This window comes from Scatophagus argus, chromosome 16 (genome assembly GCF_020382885.2).
Source record: "Scatophagus argus isolate fScaArg1 chromosome 16, fScaArg1.pri, whole genome shotgun sequence".
NCBI lineage: Eukaryota > Metazoa > Chordata > Actinopteri > Scatophagidae > Scatophagus > Scatophagus argus.
Genome location: NC_058508.1, coordinates 13,069,364 through 13,085,223, shown reverse-complemented (window position 1 = coordinate 13,085,223; position 15,860 = coordinate 13,069,364). Strand labels below are relative to the sequence as shown.

The 15,860-nt window shown below is 42.4% G+C and overlaps 1 protein-coding gene across 3 annotated transcripts in view; it reads left to right on the top strand.

Annotated features, from left to right (window-relative positions):
* Positions 1-15,860, top strand: part of LOC124072958 (mitochondrial import inner membrane translocase subunit tim16) — a 106,453-nt gene extending 90,593 nt beyond the window's left edge. Inside the window, exons 10-31 of one of the 3 annotated variants that reach the window (XM_046414772.1) lie at positions 5,431-5,485; positions 5,670-5,727; positions 5,826-5,971; positions 6,093-6,191; positions 6,275-6,379; positions 6,521-6,680; positions 6,796-6,971; positions 7,128-7,236; positions 7,339-7,425; positions 7,603-7,745; positions 7,959-8,063; positions 8,747-8,832; positions 9,202-9,343; positions 9,438-9,527; positions 9,663-9,779; positions 9,895-10,030; positions 10,217-10,308; positions 10,516-10,602; positions 13,611-13,695; positions 14,266-14,402; positions 15,059-15,124; positions 15,699-15,860. In XM_046414772.1, the coding sequence (XP_046270728.1) occupies positions 5,431-5,485; positions 5,670-5,727; positions 5,826-5,971; positions 6,093-6,191; positions 6,275-6,379; positions 6,521-6,680; positions 6,796-6,971; positions 7,128-7,236; positions 7,339-7,425; positions 7,603-7,745; positions 7,959-8,063; positions 8,747-8,832; positions 9,202-9,343; positions 9,438-9,527; positions 9,663-9,779; positions 9,895-10,030; positions 10,217-10,308; positions 10,516-10,602; positions 13,611-13,695; positions 14,266-14,402; positions 15,059-15,124; positions 15,699-15,779 (2,362 nt within the window). In that variant the 3' untranslated portion in view covers positions 15,780-15,860. Of the gene's footprint in view, positions 1-5,430; positions 5,486-5,669; positions 5,728-5,825; positions 5,972-6,092; positions 6,192-6,274; positions 6,380-6,520; positions 6,681-6,795; positions 6,972-7,127; positions 7,237-7,338; positions 7,426-7,602; positions 7,746-7,958; positions 8,064-8,746; positions 8,833-9,201; positions 9,344-9,437; positions 9,528-9,662; positions 9,780-9,894; positions 10,031-10,216; positions 10,309-10,515; positions 10,603-10,705; positions 12,438-12,999; positions 13,149-13,610; positions 13,696-14,265; positions 14,403-15,058; positions 15,125-15,698 lie in introns of those variants that run through there. The other 2 variants (XM_046414770.1, XM_046414771.1) reach the window with 2 other exon arrangements.

Below are 15,860 nucleotides of genomic sequence, written 5' to 3'. Positions count from 1 at the left end.
TGCAGCTGGCAGGTCAAAGGTTTCACTGAGAATTGTTTCAGCATCTACCAGATGAGATTGGCGCAAAGTTTGATACCACATTCATGGCTCTCAGACAATGTTGCTGAATAACTTTGGTGATTAGCTGACTTTTCCTTCAGTTTCCCATTCCCATCATCCTCAGCTGTACTTTGTGTTTAGTGCTGATTGGTGAATATTATTTTCAGTCTAAAACTTCTCAGACACCGCTGGCCAGTGGGACAGCAGAGGCCAGCCAGGACAGCTGGACAAGCTGCAGACCTGCAGTCGTTGGAGGCAGGAGGGCTGATAAAGTGCACTGGTCGAGTTCACAGTTCAGCAGACCCTTCACCCCTCAAAGATAATGCCTCACCACTCACTCACTCCCACTGACCGGGATGATATAACCAATGGACTGATAAAAGAAGAAGAGAGGAGTGGACAACGAAGAGGAAAAGGATCAAATGAAAATAGAATGAACATTGAATTATGTGGTAGAGACTGCAGATTTATTCCAAGTCTGATTATGACCCCGATTTGACCATGGATACTGGCTTCCAATGCTGTGGAGAGTTTCAACTGCTGAGATTTATGTCTCTCACCTTCAGTTTGAGGTTAAGATGATTCAGAATGATTTTTTTTCCAACTAGAATCTGGTCAAATCTGAATGCTATCCTGTAATTTGATCTATAGTTAAAAATCACAAATTTGCCTCTGAAAGCTTTACAATGTGTACAGCTTTGAATGTCCTCTATAATTATATTGATTTAGATGAAAAAAAAATACCTAAATTTGGGGGGAACCACAGGAAAAACTAGAAAAGAGGGATCTGTTTTTGAGATCTGAAATATCTTTACATAGCTGATGGGGATTTTTAAAGTCTTCTAGCGAGTGTCAGTCTTAGAAGAGCAATAAAATGATCCTGCATAAGCTTAAAAACACTACTGAGAGCTAGACAACCAGCTGCTTTGTTTTGGTTTTATATCCCCCAAAGGCCTCCTCCTGCTTTCCTCTCCGCATTCTGGCCAGCTCTTACCTGTTGACTGGAGCATATTTTGCTGTCTGGTGTGTGTTTTTAGCAGTAAGGCTGGCCAAACCGAAGACCACGACCTTATACAACTAAGAAAGGTCCCTTTCACTGATACTGATCAGCTGCCATAGCTCAGTCTCATAACCTTATACCTCTGTGCAAGTTGCTTTCATTAACTCCACCTACATACTGTATATAATACGTTGCTGTGTGTGTCTGATGCTATCGGAGCATGTGGACGTGCCTATATGTGCTCACACAAGTGTGCAGCGTGCGTCGGTGTGCGCATGTTTCATACTTTAACATATTCCGTCATGCTTGCAGGCACATGCATGCACTTGCACAGCATTTCCTCACAAGGCAGTATTTATTTCTGCACCTGAATGCGTTTCTGAAATGATTTTGCTAACTTTAACTTTCTGCATTTCTGTTGTGTAATGACTGGACATTTTTGCTCAGGTTTTTTTCTCTCTCTCCACCACAACCCCAGCTGCAGATGCCCAATCACATGCCCCTCAAACACTCACCATTCGTCTGTCATCCGCGTATCCATTTGTCTTGGCCCTCCATTAGTCAGTTGTTTCACTGATTTACACTATCTGTTACATTATCAAATGACAACGCGTTCTCATAATCGTAATGTACTGAGGCTGATTCGAATCCTTTCACACACACACACACACACAGATGCACATTAGAGTAATATACCATCATATCTGCTGGTGCTGAAGGCTGCTGTCACGGGCAGAAGGTCATTTTATGGCGTGGGTCTCTGTGAGAGGGCGATGGCAGACGGGATGGGAGGCGGGTTCTTCCCTCTCTCTGTTTTGTGTAAACTCTGATAGGAGAAGAGTGCCAGTGACAGACTGAATCCAGGGGGATTTTTGGAGCTTCGGGCGGCTCATTGTAGAGCGTTCAAAGGACTGGAGGTGTTGAGATGTTAGTGGGTGCAGATTGCCCTGAGAGTGTGAGACTAAAATCCTTTGAGTCCTCTTCTTGTTCTTGTTAAATATTACTTATATACTGCTTACTTTGTCTTTTATCACCACACGGAAAACATAAAATGTATAAAAATGTATAGGTAAAAGTACAGTAAAAAAATCTATTTTTATTTGTTGTATTCGTTTCATTTTCTGCTTCATTATACTTTTACTCCGCTACATTTATTTGATGACTTTGATTGGCTGTGATGCAGCCAAAGGAGTACATAAATTAATTTTATAACACAAGTTGGATTTAAAAACTCTGATTCTGATATTCAGAAAAATTTGTTTCTACTTGATACTTATGTACATTTAATATCACGTATGTTAAGACTTTAACTGGTCGTGTGGGCGACTTTCACTTTCACCAAAGTAATATTTCAGCACGATATCTGTTACTCAAGTATGACATTTGGATACTTTATTACTACACTGCATATAACATGATATAATAATATATGTTTTGATGACTGTCTATTTGATGTGTGTGTGTGTGTGTGTGGTTAAACCTGTTCCAGTCACACACCCAACACTGAAAAGGGCTTATATCTGGATTAGTGTGTCAGGCTGAATCCGGCACTACACGCACTTCCATTAACAGCCGCTCCTCTGCGAGCATGAAAGAGGTCTGTAATAGTTCTCTTTTCATTCATGATCAGCCCACGTGACCGAGATCTGTTCAGCAAGTCCGCTGTCTCACAATTAACCCTGCATGACTTTAAATGTGCGCTCTTACAAATGCTTGTGCGCATACATCATTGCCTTCTCAGCTAATGTACATATGTATACTTGGACATTTATGTGCTTAAATATGCGCATGCATGCGTGTATGTGTGGGAAAATGCGCTGGCGGTGAGATGGAGCATGAAGGCGATAGTAAACAGAAGCCATTATCAGCGATAGAGCTCCACTCCTATTAAGTGGCTCTTTGACTGTTTTACTGTGAGAAACCCAGAGATAAGGCCGCAGAGAAAGTGAAGGCAATTTGAAGAAATATTTAGGACTGGAGGCACCAAGAGATTGCGGGGCGCAAGGTGGTGGTGTTGTTGAATAAGACAGGAAAGAGTGAGTGAGGGAGAGGAAGACAAACAGCAAGAGGGGTGTGGGAATGGAGGTGTTCAGGGACTCTCCGTGGGCCCAGTCCGACATGGGAACACACAGTCGCCCCTAACGAAGCGTGGCCGCCCCTCGCTGACTTCACAGGCCTGTGATAGAAGGAGGGAGTGAGGGATATCAGAAGAGGAAGTGCAGGTCTGGGACAGGTCCATTTTCAGGTCCACAGTTTTTAATGTGTTAAATTATTTATTCCGACATCCCTGTCTCCTCACTGTCGTTACTACTGTATGTCTGTCTCAGTACACTTCATAGGCGGTATTTACATATTTACTTTTTGTTGGGGTTTTTTGTGCTTTAGTGTGTGAATAGTAGTCGTAATGTATATAGTTTTTAAAGTTTACAATTTGATCTATGCTAAATTATCTGTTTTTTTTATTTCAGTTTTCCTTTCTGGGATGAACAAAAGAGAACTTATATCCAAATATGCAGGGTATTATTTCATTTTTCTAGACGTTTCCTCTTGGCTGACTTCTTTACCAGAAACTTTTAACGCCTTCGCAGTCATGTGTGGCATTCAGTTGTTTCTCCATCTGCTGTTACTACAAAATTGCCAGGAGCCAAATTACATAAAAAACCTGTAACAAAAGAAAGAAAACAACTTCATCGTCACTGTAGTCTGGAAAACGTGTGAGCGCAACAAAAGGGATGTGAGCTATTACAAACCACAAGCCAGTTTTAAGTGGCTGAGTGGGCCTGCCTTCATGTAGATTAACTTGTCACAATGTGAAAGTCTTCTCTCTGTTTCAAATGAATATGAATACGAATATACAGTCAGACTCTCTTTTCCTGTCACTCTTGCACATGTACACAGCACAAACCGTTGCGTGTCAGTATGCAGTATGCAGTATGTTGCTTAAGATACCCAAACTAAGTCTGTCATTATATTGTCATAGTTGGAGCATTACATCACCGGTCTGTCGCTCTCAGTTGATGTGGAGGCAGCCGAGTGGCGTTCCTCTAGAGCGGTGCCATTACACAAGGTCATCATCATAAGCCAATCACCGGGGCTGCCTCTCCACTTCAGTCAGCCTATCTGCGGCCTGCGATGTGAAGTGGTCGGATCAGCCGCCACTCTCCTCCACTCTCCTGTCTGGAAAACAACATAGCGCGCCTTGTCTGTAGCTCTCATTGATGAAGAGAGAGAGAGAGAGAGGGACTGAGGCATTGCAATACGAATGAGAGATTGAGGGAGATTTGTCAGTCTTGCCTGTGTTTGTGCAAGTATGCCTCCTGTCTAAGCCGTGGTTTCCTGTCTGGTTTGTTTACTACAGCCACTTGTGCTTTCTCCATTGAGTTTAAAGCTCATTCAGTTTCTTCATCCCTCAATCTTCTTACTTCAGATCGTAAGAGGAGGCAGGTGACTGTGGCCTCGTTTAGGCCCGTGTGGGTGGGAGCCACCATTTTGCTAATTGATTAATCATCAGAGTTAAAGTTAAAGTTTTTAAGCTGAAATGCTGCATGTTCTTTCATTGCAGCTCATTTTTATTATTGTTAAACCCTGTATTTAACCCGTTAATCCACTGAGATTTCAAACCGAGCTCAGATAATGTTATACAGTGTTTCAAACAACGTAGCTCCAAGCTATGAAACACATAAAACGAAACATGCAGTATCAACTCGCAAAGCCATATGTCTGAGAAGACATATAGGAGGAAGCAGATATGGCCAGCATATGTGAGGATTTTATGTTTTTCTTTGTAAATGCAAATGTAAACTGAATATGTTTGGGTTGAAGTCGTCACCTTTGGCTTTAGGAAACTACGATGGCCGTGTTGCATGATTTTCTGCCCTTTTGTTGGCTAAAATATAGCAATTAAATGAAAACATTCTGAACAGATTAAGCAATAATGAAAATAATCGTCACTTGCGATTCTCGCCCTGGGTCTGTTTTTCTTTGTCTATTTGACCACATAACCATTCGACACATATTCCTCAAGGGTTTTATGCAATTCTCCTTTTTGATAATATTTAGCCATTTGTTCCAAGTTAAAAGCACTGAGGAATACAACAGTGAACGTGACTGACTGACTGCATTTGTTTAACTTAACATGTTCAACAGAGGTTTGTTTTTTTTTTCCAACTGTTTCCCTAAAGTGCAGATAAAGATCATACATACACACACGCACACACAACTTGTCTATTCTGACCACTTCAGCACTAAACTTGAGTTTACTGCTCCATCTAGTGGTGCCTTTGGAAAACTTCAACCCACAGACTTTGTGTCGAATATGAATAGTTATGTAATAATAAGTGGACTACATCAGTGCCCTCAATTATTTTCTCCTGTGGTCTCTTTGCTTTCAGGACGCTGATTCCTCTCTTTGACGATGACACTGGTCTGCTCATACTGGCTGGCATGGTAAGCTCAATACCCATTTATTATGCATTCTGCTAGTGAAAACTTTCAAGAATACGTATTTGTACCTGTGAAATTTGTAGTGTAAATAAATAGTGTAGTTGTGTCACAAATCCTCGACAGCTTACATTAAGGACCGTCACAGCAATGCATCATGCATGTTTTTCTGACTTTCCGTCTTATACAGGGAGACACAGTGGTTGATTGTTTCGAAGTGTCCGCCTCTGAGCCGTTCCTCTCGCAAGGTAAAACCTGGTCATCTGCCATCTGTCTGATTAGATTTTTTACAGCTCTCACTCTTTGTATCTGATGTTTTTCTTCTCTCCACATTTTATCTGTGCAGTGAGCCACTGTCTGATGGACACCCCAACGCGAGGAGTTGCCTTCGTGCCCAAGCTGGCGTTGGATGTCATGTCCTGCGAAGTGATGTGTGTGCTCCAGCTGACCGACAGCTGCGTCGTGCCAATCAGCTATCAAGTCCCTCGCAAGGTGTGTGTATGCGTAGCTCTGCTGACACGTCATACAGCAGTTTCATAACGTATTTATGGAATGTAAGTTTGCATTGGTGTTTTCGTGTGTGTGTATCTGCGTGTGCGCCATCGTCTTCCAGCATTCAGGCCAGGAGTTTCAGGAAGACCTTTACCCAGATACAGTGGGCACAACAGCAGCCATGTCTGCTGAGGAGTGGTGGCATGGAGGAAACAAGCAGGTAAAACATCTCCACTCTCAACAAGGTTATCGAGACGTCTCATCCAATAGACACCTCAGACAATTAACTATGTGTGTCCTCAGGTGGAGAAAGTCAGCCTTCACCCAGACAAACAGCCCAAACCGAAGGCTCCACCAGCGAAACAGGTGCCTGCAAAGAAGGAGCTGGCCAGTGGGGGGAGCAAGGAGGTACCACACACACACACACACACACACACACACACTGACTGTCCATCAGGAACAATGGTGCTACTGGGGTACTCAAATCTTGGGTTGTAAAAGCCATTTTCTTATTGTGACAAGTTAACAGCCACCCCTACTGTACTGCAGGATCCTGCACGCGGTTGCTCCACCTCCAGCAGTCCTCTTACCACTCCCAGCAGCAGCGCCGCCCCGTCCCGTTCTCCCTCCTCCACCTCTGGCCTCTCCTCAGGCTTCCTCCCCAGCCCGAGTCCCAGTCAGAGCGCCAAGGCTATCCACAGCCTCCTGGGTAAAAACACACACATAGACAGACGCCTGAAATCTTGCTTTCTTCACTATGTGCCTTAATAAGAATAAGTTGATTGTCTTTAGTGATTGTTAATTGAGAATTATCTCTGATCCAGGGCCAACCTCCAAGTTCCGTCACATCCAGGGATCAGTGATGCACCGAGACACACACATCACTAACCTGCGTGGCCTCAATCTGACCACACCAGGCGAGAGCGACGGTTTCTGTGTCAACCCCCAGCGTGTGGCGGTGCCTCTCGCCATCTCCGGAGGCCAGATCGCCATCTTTGAGGTACGGATGGAGCTAGAAATTAAATTACTGTTGATGTCAGGTTGATTTAGAAAAACTGTGGCTGATCTCCCTGTTTTGGGTGTCTGTTTTCGCTCGTGATTCAACAACTTTGGAAACTGACGGAGACCGCTGTGTGTGTTCTTCTTCTGTCTTCAGCGCTCTCAGCCTGGCAGGCTACCAGACACAGCCCTGCCCACCATTCAGAACTCTGTAAATGTAGTGGACCTCTCTTGGGACCCTTTTGACAATCATCGACTGGCTGTGGGTAAGTGAATACATGTGCTGTGCAGGTGTGAACATTAGCAGCTGGACGAGTGATTTGACCTGCGTATCTCCATCTCTTTCTATCTGTCTCTGCCCATGCTAGCTGGTGATGATGCAAAGATCCGAGTGTGGCAGGTGCCAGAGAGGGGCCTGAAAGAGACCCTGACTGAACCTGAGCTCACCTTGCAAGGTAAGATCGGACCCACTTTCTGAAATCGCTTTAGTTTTGTCTGTGACAGATTGTTGATTGACAACCCTGACAAACAAACAGTTAGTGCAGCTCCAAAGTCCTGCTGGACTTTGCTGAAAAGATCTCCATGAATTGTGAAAAGTCAGGTTGATTGACAGCTGCTGTGTCCCCATGTAGGCCACACAGAGAAGATTTACTCCATCAAATTCCACCCACTGGCCAGCGGACTGCTGGTGTCTTCATCCTACGATCTCACAGTCAGACTGTGGAATCTGGACAGTGGGGATCAGGTGAAGCTCCTCACTGGACACCAGGACCAGGTACGTGACCTCGTCTTGATCAAATCTTTGAATACAGGATGAAATGAGTTAACCCTGGTTGCACAACTGTTTGGACATTTGGATATGGATATACATTATATAATAAATATTTACTGGTTTGTTTACAAATACTAAGGTGAAGACATCCACGCTCATTTTAGCTTTCTTCAGCTTTTTCTTGTTTCCTCTCGTTTGTATTCGGTTTGTATTCAGGTCTTTGGGATGGCGTGGAGCCCAGATGGAAAGCTTCTGGCCACAGTTTGCAAAGACGGGAAAGTTCGCATCTATGACCCCCGCAAGGCCTCTACCCCAGTGCAGGTATGCACGACACACTGGAGTATCTGGGGAAGCAAAAAAATGAACCGTTTGATTTCGTTCGCTCTCATATTTAAAATTTATTTACAGTACTTATCTCTTTAAATATGCTATATAAAAGAAAATTTATTCCTACTCTGGTCACAGATGAAAACAGACATGTAATGTTATGTACCCATCAAGTTGTTTACACACTAAGAGGAGATTACAGCTTCCAGAATCAAGTTTGTTTGATTCTTTGGCAACTCATAGCTCGCATTAACTAACATGCACGTGTGGCCCAACCGGCTACCAAAACGAAGAGCGGAGGGGCTCGGGATACAGCTCACACACAGGGAGTGTGGCTTCAGCCTCTGCTCTGGCGCTGTCACTACTTTATATTTTTACACAGAAAATATTCATGTTCATAAAGAGCCTTTAAGCCACCATTCAGAACCATGTTATGTAGTGGAAAAGCAGCCAAAACGTATCTTTTTTTTTCTTTTTTTTTTATAATTTGTTTTCTTTTCTCTCTTTTCTGCTTTGCAACAACAGTAAGCTAATATCTGAGAGCCATCGTAAATACTTAAGCAATGAGTTACAGTGTTTTTCAGTCACTGTAAAAAAAATCCAGGTTGTTTCTGTTTCATTCACAAATGAAATCGTTATTTAAACACACACACTCTTGCTGTTTAACTTTTTGTCAGGAGGGTCCAGGTCCTGAGGGCCACAGGGGAGCTCGTGTGGTCTGGGTGTGTGAGGGCAAGTACCTGTTGGTGTCAGGATTTAACAGGTAATGAGTGTGGCAAAGACTTTTTGGCAAATATATCCACATACAAACCCAATTTCTAAAAAGTTGGAATCCTGTGTAAAACACAAATCCAACAGAATCTGATAATTTTCTAATCATTGTTGATATATCTGGTGAAAACAGTACAAAGACAAGGCATTCAATGTTTTACCCGTAACATGTATCAAAAAAGTTGGAACAGGGAAAAGAAAAGACTGGGAAAGTGGTGCTGCTCAGAAAGCACCTGTACGGACTTCAATCAAGCATTCAAAGGCATCATAATCAGATGCCTTCAAAGTATCTGAGCTGCGGTGGGTCAGTCAAAAGAAAAGCTCGCCGCTCACTGACTTACTTTCCTTCCTCCTTCTCCAGTCGCAGCGAGAGAGGACTCTACCTGTACTCTGCTGACTCCCTGTCCTCTGGAGCCATAGCCAGCACTAATGTAGACGTCTCCCCCTCCACCCTCATCCCTTTTTATGACCCCGACACCAGTGTGATCATCCTCACTGGAAAAGTAAGCAAATGTAAAATATAGATATATAATTTGAACCAAACCTGAGAACAAAATAAGATTTGGATGTAAGTTGTGTGTCTCTTTTGTTTTGTAGGGTGATACCAGAGTGCTCATTTATGAGATAGTCCCAGATGCTCCGTACTTTTTTGAGTGCAGCAGTTTCAACTCCCCCGATCCACATAAGGTACTCAGCTAAACTCCCTCTGGTGTCGGTCACCAGACCTCTGCACTCGTACTAGTGGTTACAGTACAGTCTTTAAAACCTGTGGCATCTTTGCAATGCTGGACGTGACACTTCCTGTTTGCTTCCTGTCTGCAGGGCTTGGCCTTTCTGCCTAAGATGGAGTGCAACGTGCGCGATGTGGAGATCGCTGTGGGTTTAATGCTCACCAAGACCACCATAGAGCCGGTGGCTTTCAGAGTGCCGCGGGTCAAGGTGAGCCAACTGTGCCACCTGGTGGATTCATGCCTGTCACCTTCCTTACAGTGTTAATAAATGGCTTTAATTTTAGAAGGTATAACTCTGTGTGTGTGTGTCTTTGGGTCTGCAGAAAGAGTTTTTCCAGGACGACCTGTACACAGACACAGCAGTCTGTTGGGAACCAGCGCTGACTGCCTCTGCCTGGCTCTCTGGCTCCAACGGCCAACACAAAAAGATCAGCCTCAAGCCAAAAGACATGACGCCAGGTGTGAACACAGGCCAGAGTTTGAATATGTATACACACCTTGTGACCTTGTCTAACAGTAGCTCTCAACCAGGATGAAAATGCTTATCTCTACAATCTGTATGTCTCTGTTGGATCCTGTTTGATGCTGTGTGTGTGTGTGTGTGTGTGTGTGTGTGTGTGTGTGTGTGTGTGTTCTTTAATTCAGTGAGTGAGGCTCCCAAAGAGGCTCCAGTTAGGAAATACCTGCCTTCATCTGTTTACCTGGAGGAGAAGACTGATGAACAGAAGAAAGAGGAAGTGAGGATGAGCTGAAACACTGTACCCTTGTACACCCCGCACTTTGTCCTGCATTTAATAACACATGTTATCCACGTCGCAATCCTCATGTACATGTAGTAGTGAATAAAAGCAAGTGTGTTTTTCTGGTATGTTTTAACACTGAATGCTAACATATTGAAAACTGACTTGACTTGAACATGTGTGTGTGCGTGTGTGTGTGTTCAGCTGCTTAGTGCCATGGTGGCTAAATTGGGGAACATGGACGACCCGCTGCCTCAGGAGTCCTTCGAGGGGGTCGATGAAGACGAGTGGGTGAGTGAATGTGACTGAAACAGCTGAAACAACAGTTTGTTAATGCAAATGTATTACATGCCTTCAATCCGCCTCTGCTAACTGTGTCTGTTGTGTCGTCCAGGATGACTAGACAGGACGTCATCTCGCCTTTGGTTCGATCGTGGTGCCAGCAGCAGAGAGGAGAGAACAGATCACATGCCGAATTGCCATTTGCGTCCGCCACCCACATGACCTCTTAGCTTAATCAGCTTAATCTCAGCCTCCTGCACACACAAACAATACTGTAAAATGTGAAAGTATTGGTGATTTGGGAAGAGAAAATTACAATAACCACAATGGCGTCTGGTGTTTGTAAGTGTCACAAAATCTGGCTTGGAAAACTCAAACGTCACGTCGTCGAGTTGGTGTTCACCATGTCAGACTGCATGAAATTTGATATGAAAGTGCTGTACTTGTTAGATATTTCAGGAACCATTATGGGATCAATCTGATGTAGTAATTGCTTTGCTATATTGATTTAGACTGCAAAGTGACACCACGTTATTTGTGATATTTTGGGGAAAAAAATCCCTCCATGTAAGATTAAAAATACATGTGTAATAATCACTGTTCTAAGTCAGTGCAAGGCAAATTAAACAGCAAGGAAATCAAAGCAATAAAAACTTCTGCTTTAGGCTACATTACCGGTCACGCTGACGACAAATAACTGTTTTTAAAAATGAATTTTAGCACAGCTTTTCTTTTCCTCTGTGGTATGTGGTCGTAGTTTAAGCATGATAATGAAAATGAGCTCCTCTTGTGCCCAGTCTGTCATTTTCTGCTCTCAAGATATCAGGTTTTTCACTTCCACAGTGGACCACTGCTTGCTTTTTCTACCGGCCAGTCTTATGAACACACTCAGCCACAATGTGTCTCTGAAAGATGTGACGTTGCAAAAAATGAGGGGGTAACGCTCACAGTGAAAAAGTGAATATCATGCATCTGAAAACAAAAACCCTTTGTCTTCCTGTTCGGTCAGGTGAAACACACACACACGGTTACTGTAACACTGAAGATACAACAGGGTCACCAGTGTTCATGTTTGGCCATGAACTGGAATTTCTAATGACGACAACTTTAAGGTTACTTTTCTTTGTTAGACAATGATAGAGCTAGATGCCATTTTAACACGATGATGTGCTTGTGTATGTGTACAGGGTTGATTTGACTGAATGTTTTGTCATACGGTGGTCACATAATAGTCTTATGAGTAGGGCTTAAAGGTCAATGAAACTGAGATGTTGTTATGCTTTGAAAGCCAAACCAGAGGGGCCTTTGTATACTCTGAGACGATTGTCTTCGTGTTTGGTGGGTTTTTTAATCGTGATCTTTGTTGGTTTGGTGGCATTCCTCTCTTAAATGGCCTAATCTTCTAATGTTTAGTAGTAGTGAGTAATCATGATGTTAGTCAGACAATAACAGTGCAGTATTAATTACTTACAATGCAGCCATCGTGTAATTTACCTGTCAGGGCTACAGCAATATCTATAACAATTATCCAGGCTTGAACCCACTGAGTTTACAATCTCTGATGGACTGAAATAAACCATCGATTCATGCACATCATGTTGTGCACATGAACTGCAGCTGTCGTCAGTGTTTGTGTGGCGTATATTGTATGTGCTTGTGATTCTCAATGGCCATATTTTGTAACATTGGGATTGGATTAACTTGCCTTCCGTTGTGCTAAAAAAACAACTTCCTTTTTATACAGTGAGTAAAGCATTGTTATGTTTTTCTGTCTTACATGAGTAATGGTCTGTGGATTTTTTTTCTCAATACTGTCTTACAATAAACACCTTTTGGATACAGTACTCTCTGTCCTGTGGTCATACTGAATAAATATATGAGAAAGGCTCATGAACTGAAATGTTTACCACAGAGCTTGTAAGCATTTAAGATCTCTTTGGTGGGGACAAAGTGGGCCCATAAGTGGCACAAAAAATGTGTGCATCGTGTAGAATAAATGTGCATAATAAGTGACATATATGCATAAAATATGTTTGCTTAAAAATAAGAGATAGAGAAACAAATTGAATAAGTTCTTTACTGTGCAAAATATTAGGGCGCCTGTTCAGCATGTCTTTAAAACATCTGACCAGGGACAATTGATGGAAATAAATCAATAAGCATTATCTTTGACAAATATGTTAAGATATTAATATATATTTAAATAATAATATTTAAACTTCGATCCAGCAATAGAGGATTTATTGCAGTTTCCCGAATGTATTTGCTTAAATTATATTGACGTGGGCTTTTTCTCTCGCCTTACTAGCAGTTTGATAGCAATTTCAAGGCTGGTATTAAGGCGATACTGTTAGAGGCCTGAGAAAAGGAGACTGCAGTTTGACTTCCCTGCCAGTAGGTGTCAGTGTTAGAAATGTCTTCTGCCTGTTATTTTCTTGAATTTTGTGCTTTCGTTGCTTCCTTGAACTTTGACCCTTCAATAACCTTCGTTGGTGTACATGTGTGACAACAGAAGGCGCCCACAGTCCGGGGTAGTTGTGTAAATTTATAAAATGGTAAGAATACTCTTTATTATGGCTGCGTTTATATATCCGAACTCGTATATGACCTTGTCGAGCCAGAAGGATGTTGTGTTAGGTAGCATTAGCATGAGCAACTATTCCAACGCCGTTACATAAGGAAGCTGTCTACTTGTAATTGGGACATTGCTAATTCGATTTGAAGAGAAATTAATTTACCAAAATGTACGTTAATTCGTGTCTAATCAGGGCGTAGGTGCGTATGGAAATGCCGTCGCAGTTGTTACTGCTGTAATCAAACGCACCTTCACGTGCGTGTGCGCAGTGACCGCCTCAGTCTGACATCAGCTTACTTTTCTTTGGCTTGATGTCTGATTCTGTTAATGTCACGTACCAACAATAATGACAGCTGACTGGCTTTCCCTCTCTCTCGTGGTCTCCATGACTGTCATTGCTTGTGATTGATCTTCAAGCCGTATTTTTCCGTCTCCTCTGCAGGCTAAGTATCTCGCACAGATCATTGTGATGGGAGCGCAGGTGGTGGGACGTGCATTTGCTCGTGCTTTACGGCAAGAATTTGCAGGTATGATCCGTGACGTGCTCATAATATGTGGTGATTTTAGACGTGATATTTTAAATGATTGCTGATTCCTCAATCAGCCGCCGACTGACAGACAGTAAATATGTGAACTGTTTGTTTGTCGAGCGAAAATGCCAAACATTTTCTGTGTTTTACATAGAAATGTAAAAGATATTGTCGATTGTGTGGACAAAACGAGTCATTTGAAGACAGCACCCTTCATTCAGGAAAACTGTAATGTTTTTTATAGACTAAGTAAGTAAAGAACATATCAACCTATAAAATTGTTTTAGGACGTGTCTGTTTGTCTTCCTGTTGATACATGTTCAAATGTTATATGTTACATGAGGAAATTACTAATCATTAATATGCTCTTAAAAATATTACAGCCTGCTCAAAATTGTTCATTTGGAAAGCAGAAATGATAACGTTGTGAGTTTACCAAAATGATAAAGTGTCACCGAGCCCAAGTTGCAGCTGTATGTAAAGTATTTTTGCTCTCACATGCTCTTTGGTTGTCTAATAAAATGCAGTATTTGTGTGTGTGTGTGTGTGTCATGTGTTCCCTCACAGCCAGTCAAGCAGCAGCGCAGGCCAGGAGCCGTTCAGGTCAGCAGTCTGCCGCAGCCTCTAGCATCACCGGGATGAGTTTACAAGAAGCACAGCAAATCCTCAACGTCTCCACGCTCACCCCTGAGGAGATTCAGAAGGTACGAACCCGCTCTGTCAGTACTGAGCTGCGCAGCCATCAAGCCTTTGTGTTTGCCAGGTCATTCCAGATGTTTCTAGCCATGTCAATATCTGTTTCATGTTAACAAGATTTTCCCGAAGAATGTCCCATAACTTGTCGCTGTGTACATGAGTGGAGACATTGGTTTTATTATTACCTAAAAGCAGCAAACCGTGAAACTCACTAGCGCCAACTGCAGGGGAAAAAGTTTGCTTTAAACAGGATTTTCTCAACTCAGAATCTGTGTTTTGAGATGAAAAACTCTCCTTTTGGATTTAAAATGGTGGTGTGGTCGTTAAATATTGTCAGGATTAGTCGGATCTTTACAAAATGGTGGTCTTACACGTTGCTTCTCTCTAACTGTGCTGCAAAGTCCATATCGAAGAATTTGCAGCTCTGAGAGTTAACATGAAGAACGAATATTTTCGCATTCACGTGAAATTATGGTTTATTTTATTTATTTGCTCGTCCATCAGTATTATCCACGTTTTTCTTTATTCTTCACTCTGACAGTTATGGGAAGAAGCGTTTTTTGTGAAAAAAAAGCAATGTTTTTAATCGAAGATCAAATGCTGTTACTTGAACTCTAGCATTAAGTGTGTTTTTTTGTTTGTTTGTTTGTTTTTTCCTTTCCAGAACTACGAGCACCTGTTTAAAGTCAATGACAAGTCAGTGGGCGGTTCATTTTACATACAATCCAAAGTAAGTACTCTGAGATGTTGTTTTTTTAAGCCTAGTACGTGTAGCCTGTCAGTAAAAATGTTTTTAGCTCACCAAAATGTACAAACAGTTTTGTAAAATATTTCTAAGCCCGACTGAGTCACTCTGGTGTGTCGAGTCTCCTCAGAACTTGAAGTTGTTGTGTGCTTTAGGATTTTCATTGTAGCTCAAGCAGCAGTGTAGGCTTAGTACCAAGATAAATAAAACATCTTCAGTTAGAGGCCACAATCATCAGATTACAAAAGAGCTTATAGCAGTCATGTAAAATGGCTGCTGGGAGGGCCCTAAATCACTCTGTTTACTTGTCTTCCTCATAAATTCCAAACAAACAATGATCAGATCTCTTTTTGTGTCTGTGTTAAACATCATATTATGACTCGTGACTCTCAGCGCGTGAGGTGAATCCACTCTCTGAACGATTGAGGTCGAGTTTGAAATGACGGTCGTTACTTATTTTATCTCTCACCCCCTGAGTGAACCAGAGTCTAATTTGGTTAATTTAAAATCGCCTTCCCTTTGTTTCCAATCATTATTTTGGTTGTGTGTTTGTGTCCAGGTGGTGCGAGCTAAAGAGCGTCTAGACGAGGAACTAAGCATTCAGACGCAAGAACAAAAACAGCAGAATACAGAAACATGAAGTGTAAAATGATGCCTGCCCTGCCTTCCCTCTCCCCGTCCTCTGTAAATTATAACCCAATAAAATTCTTCTCTTTCTTTA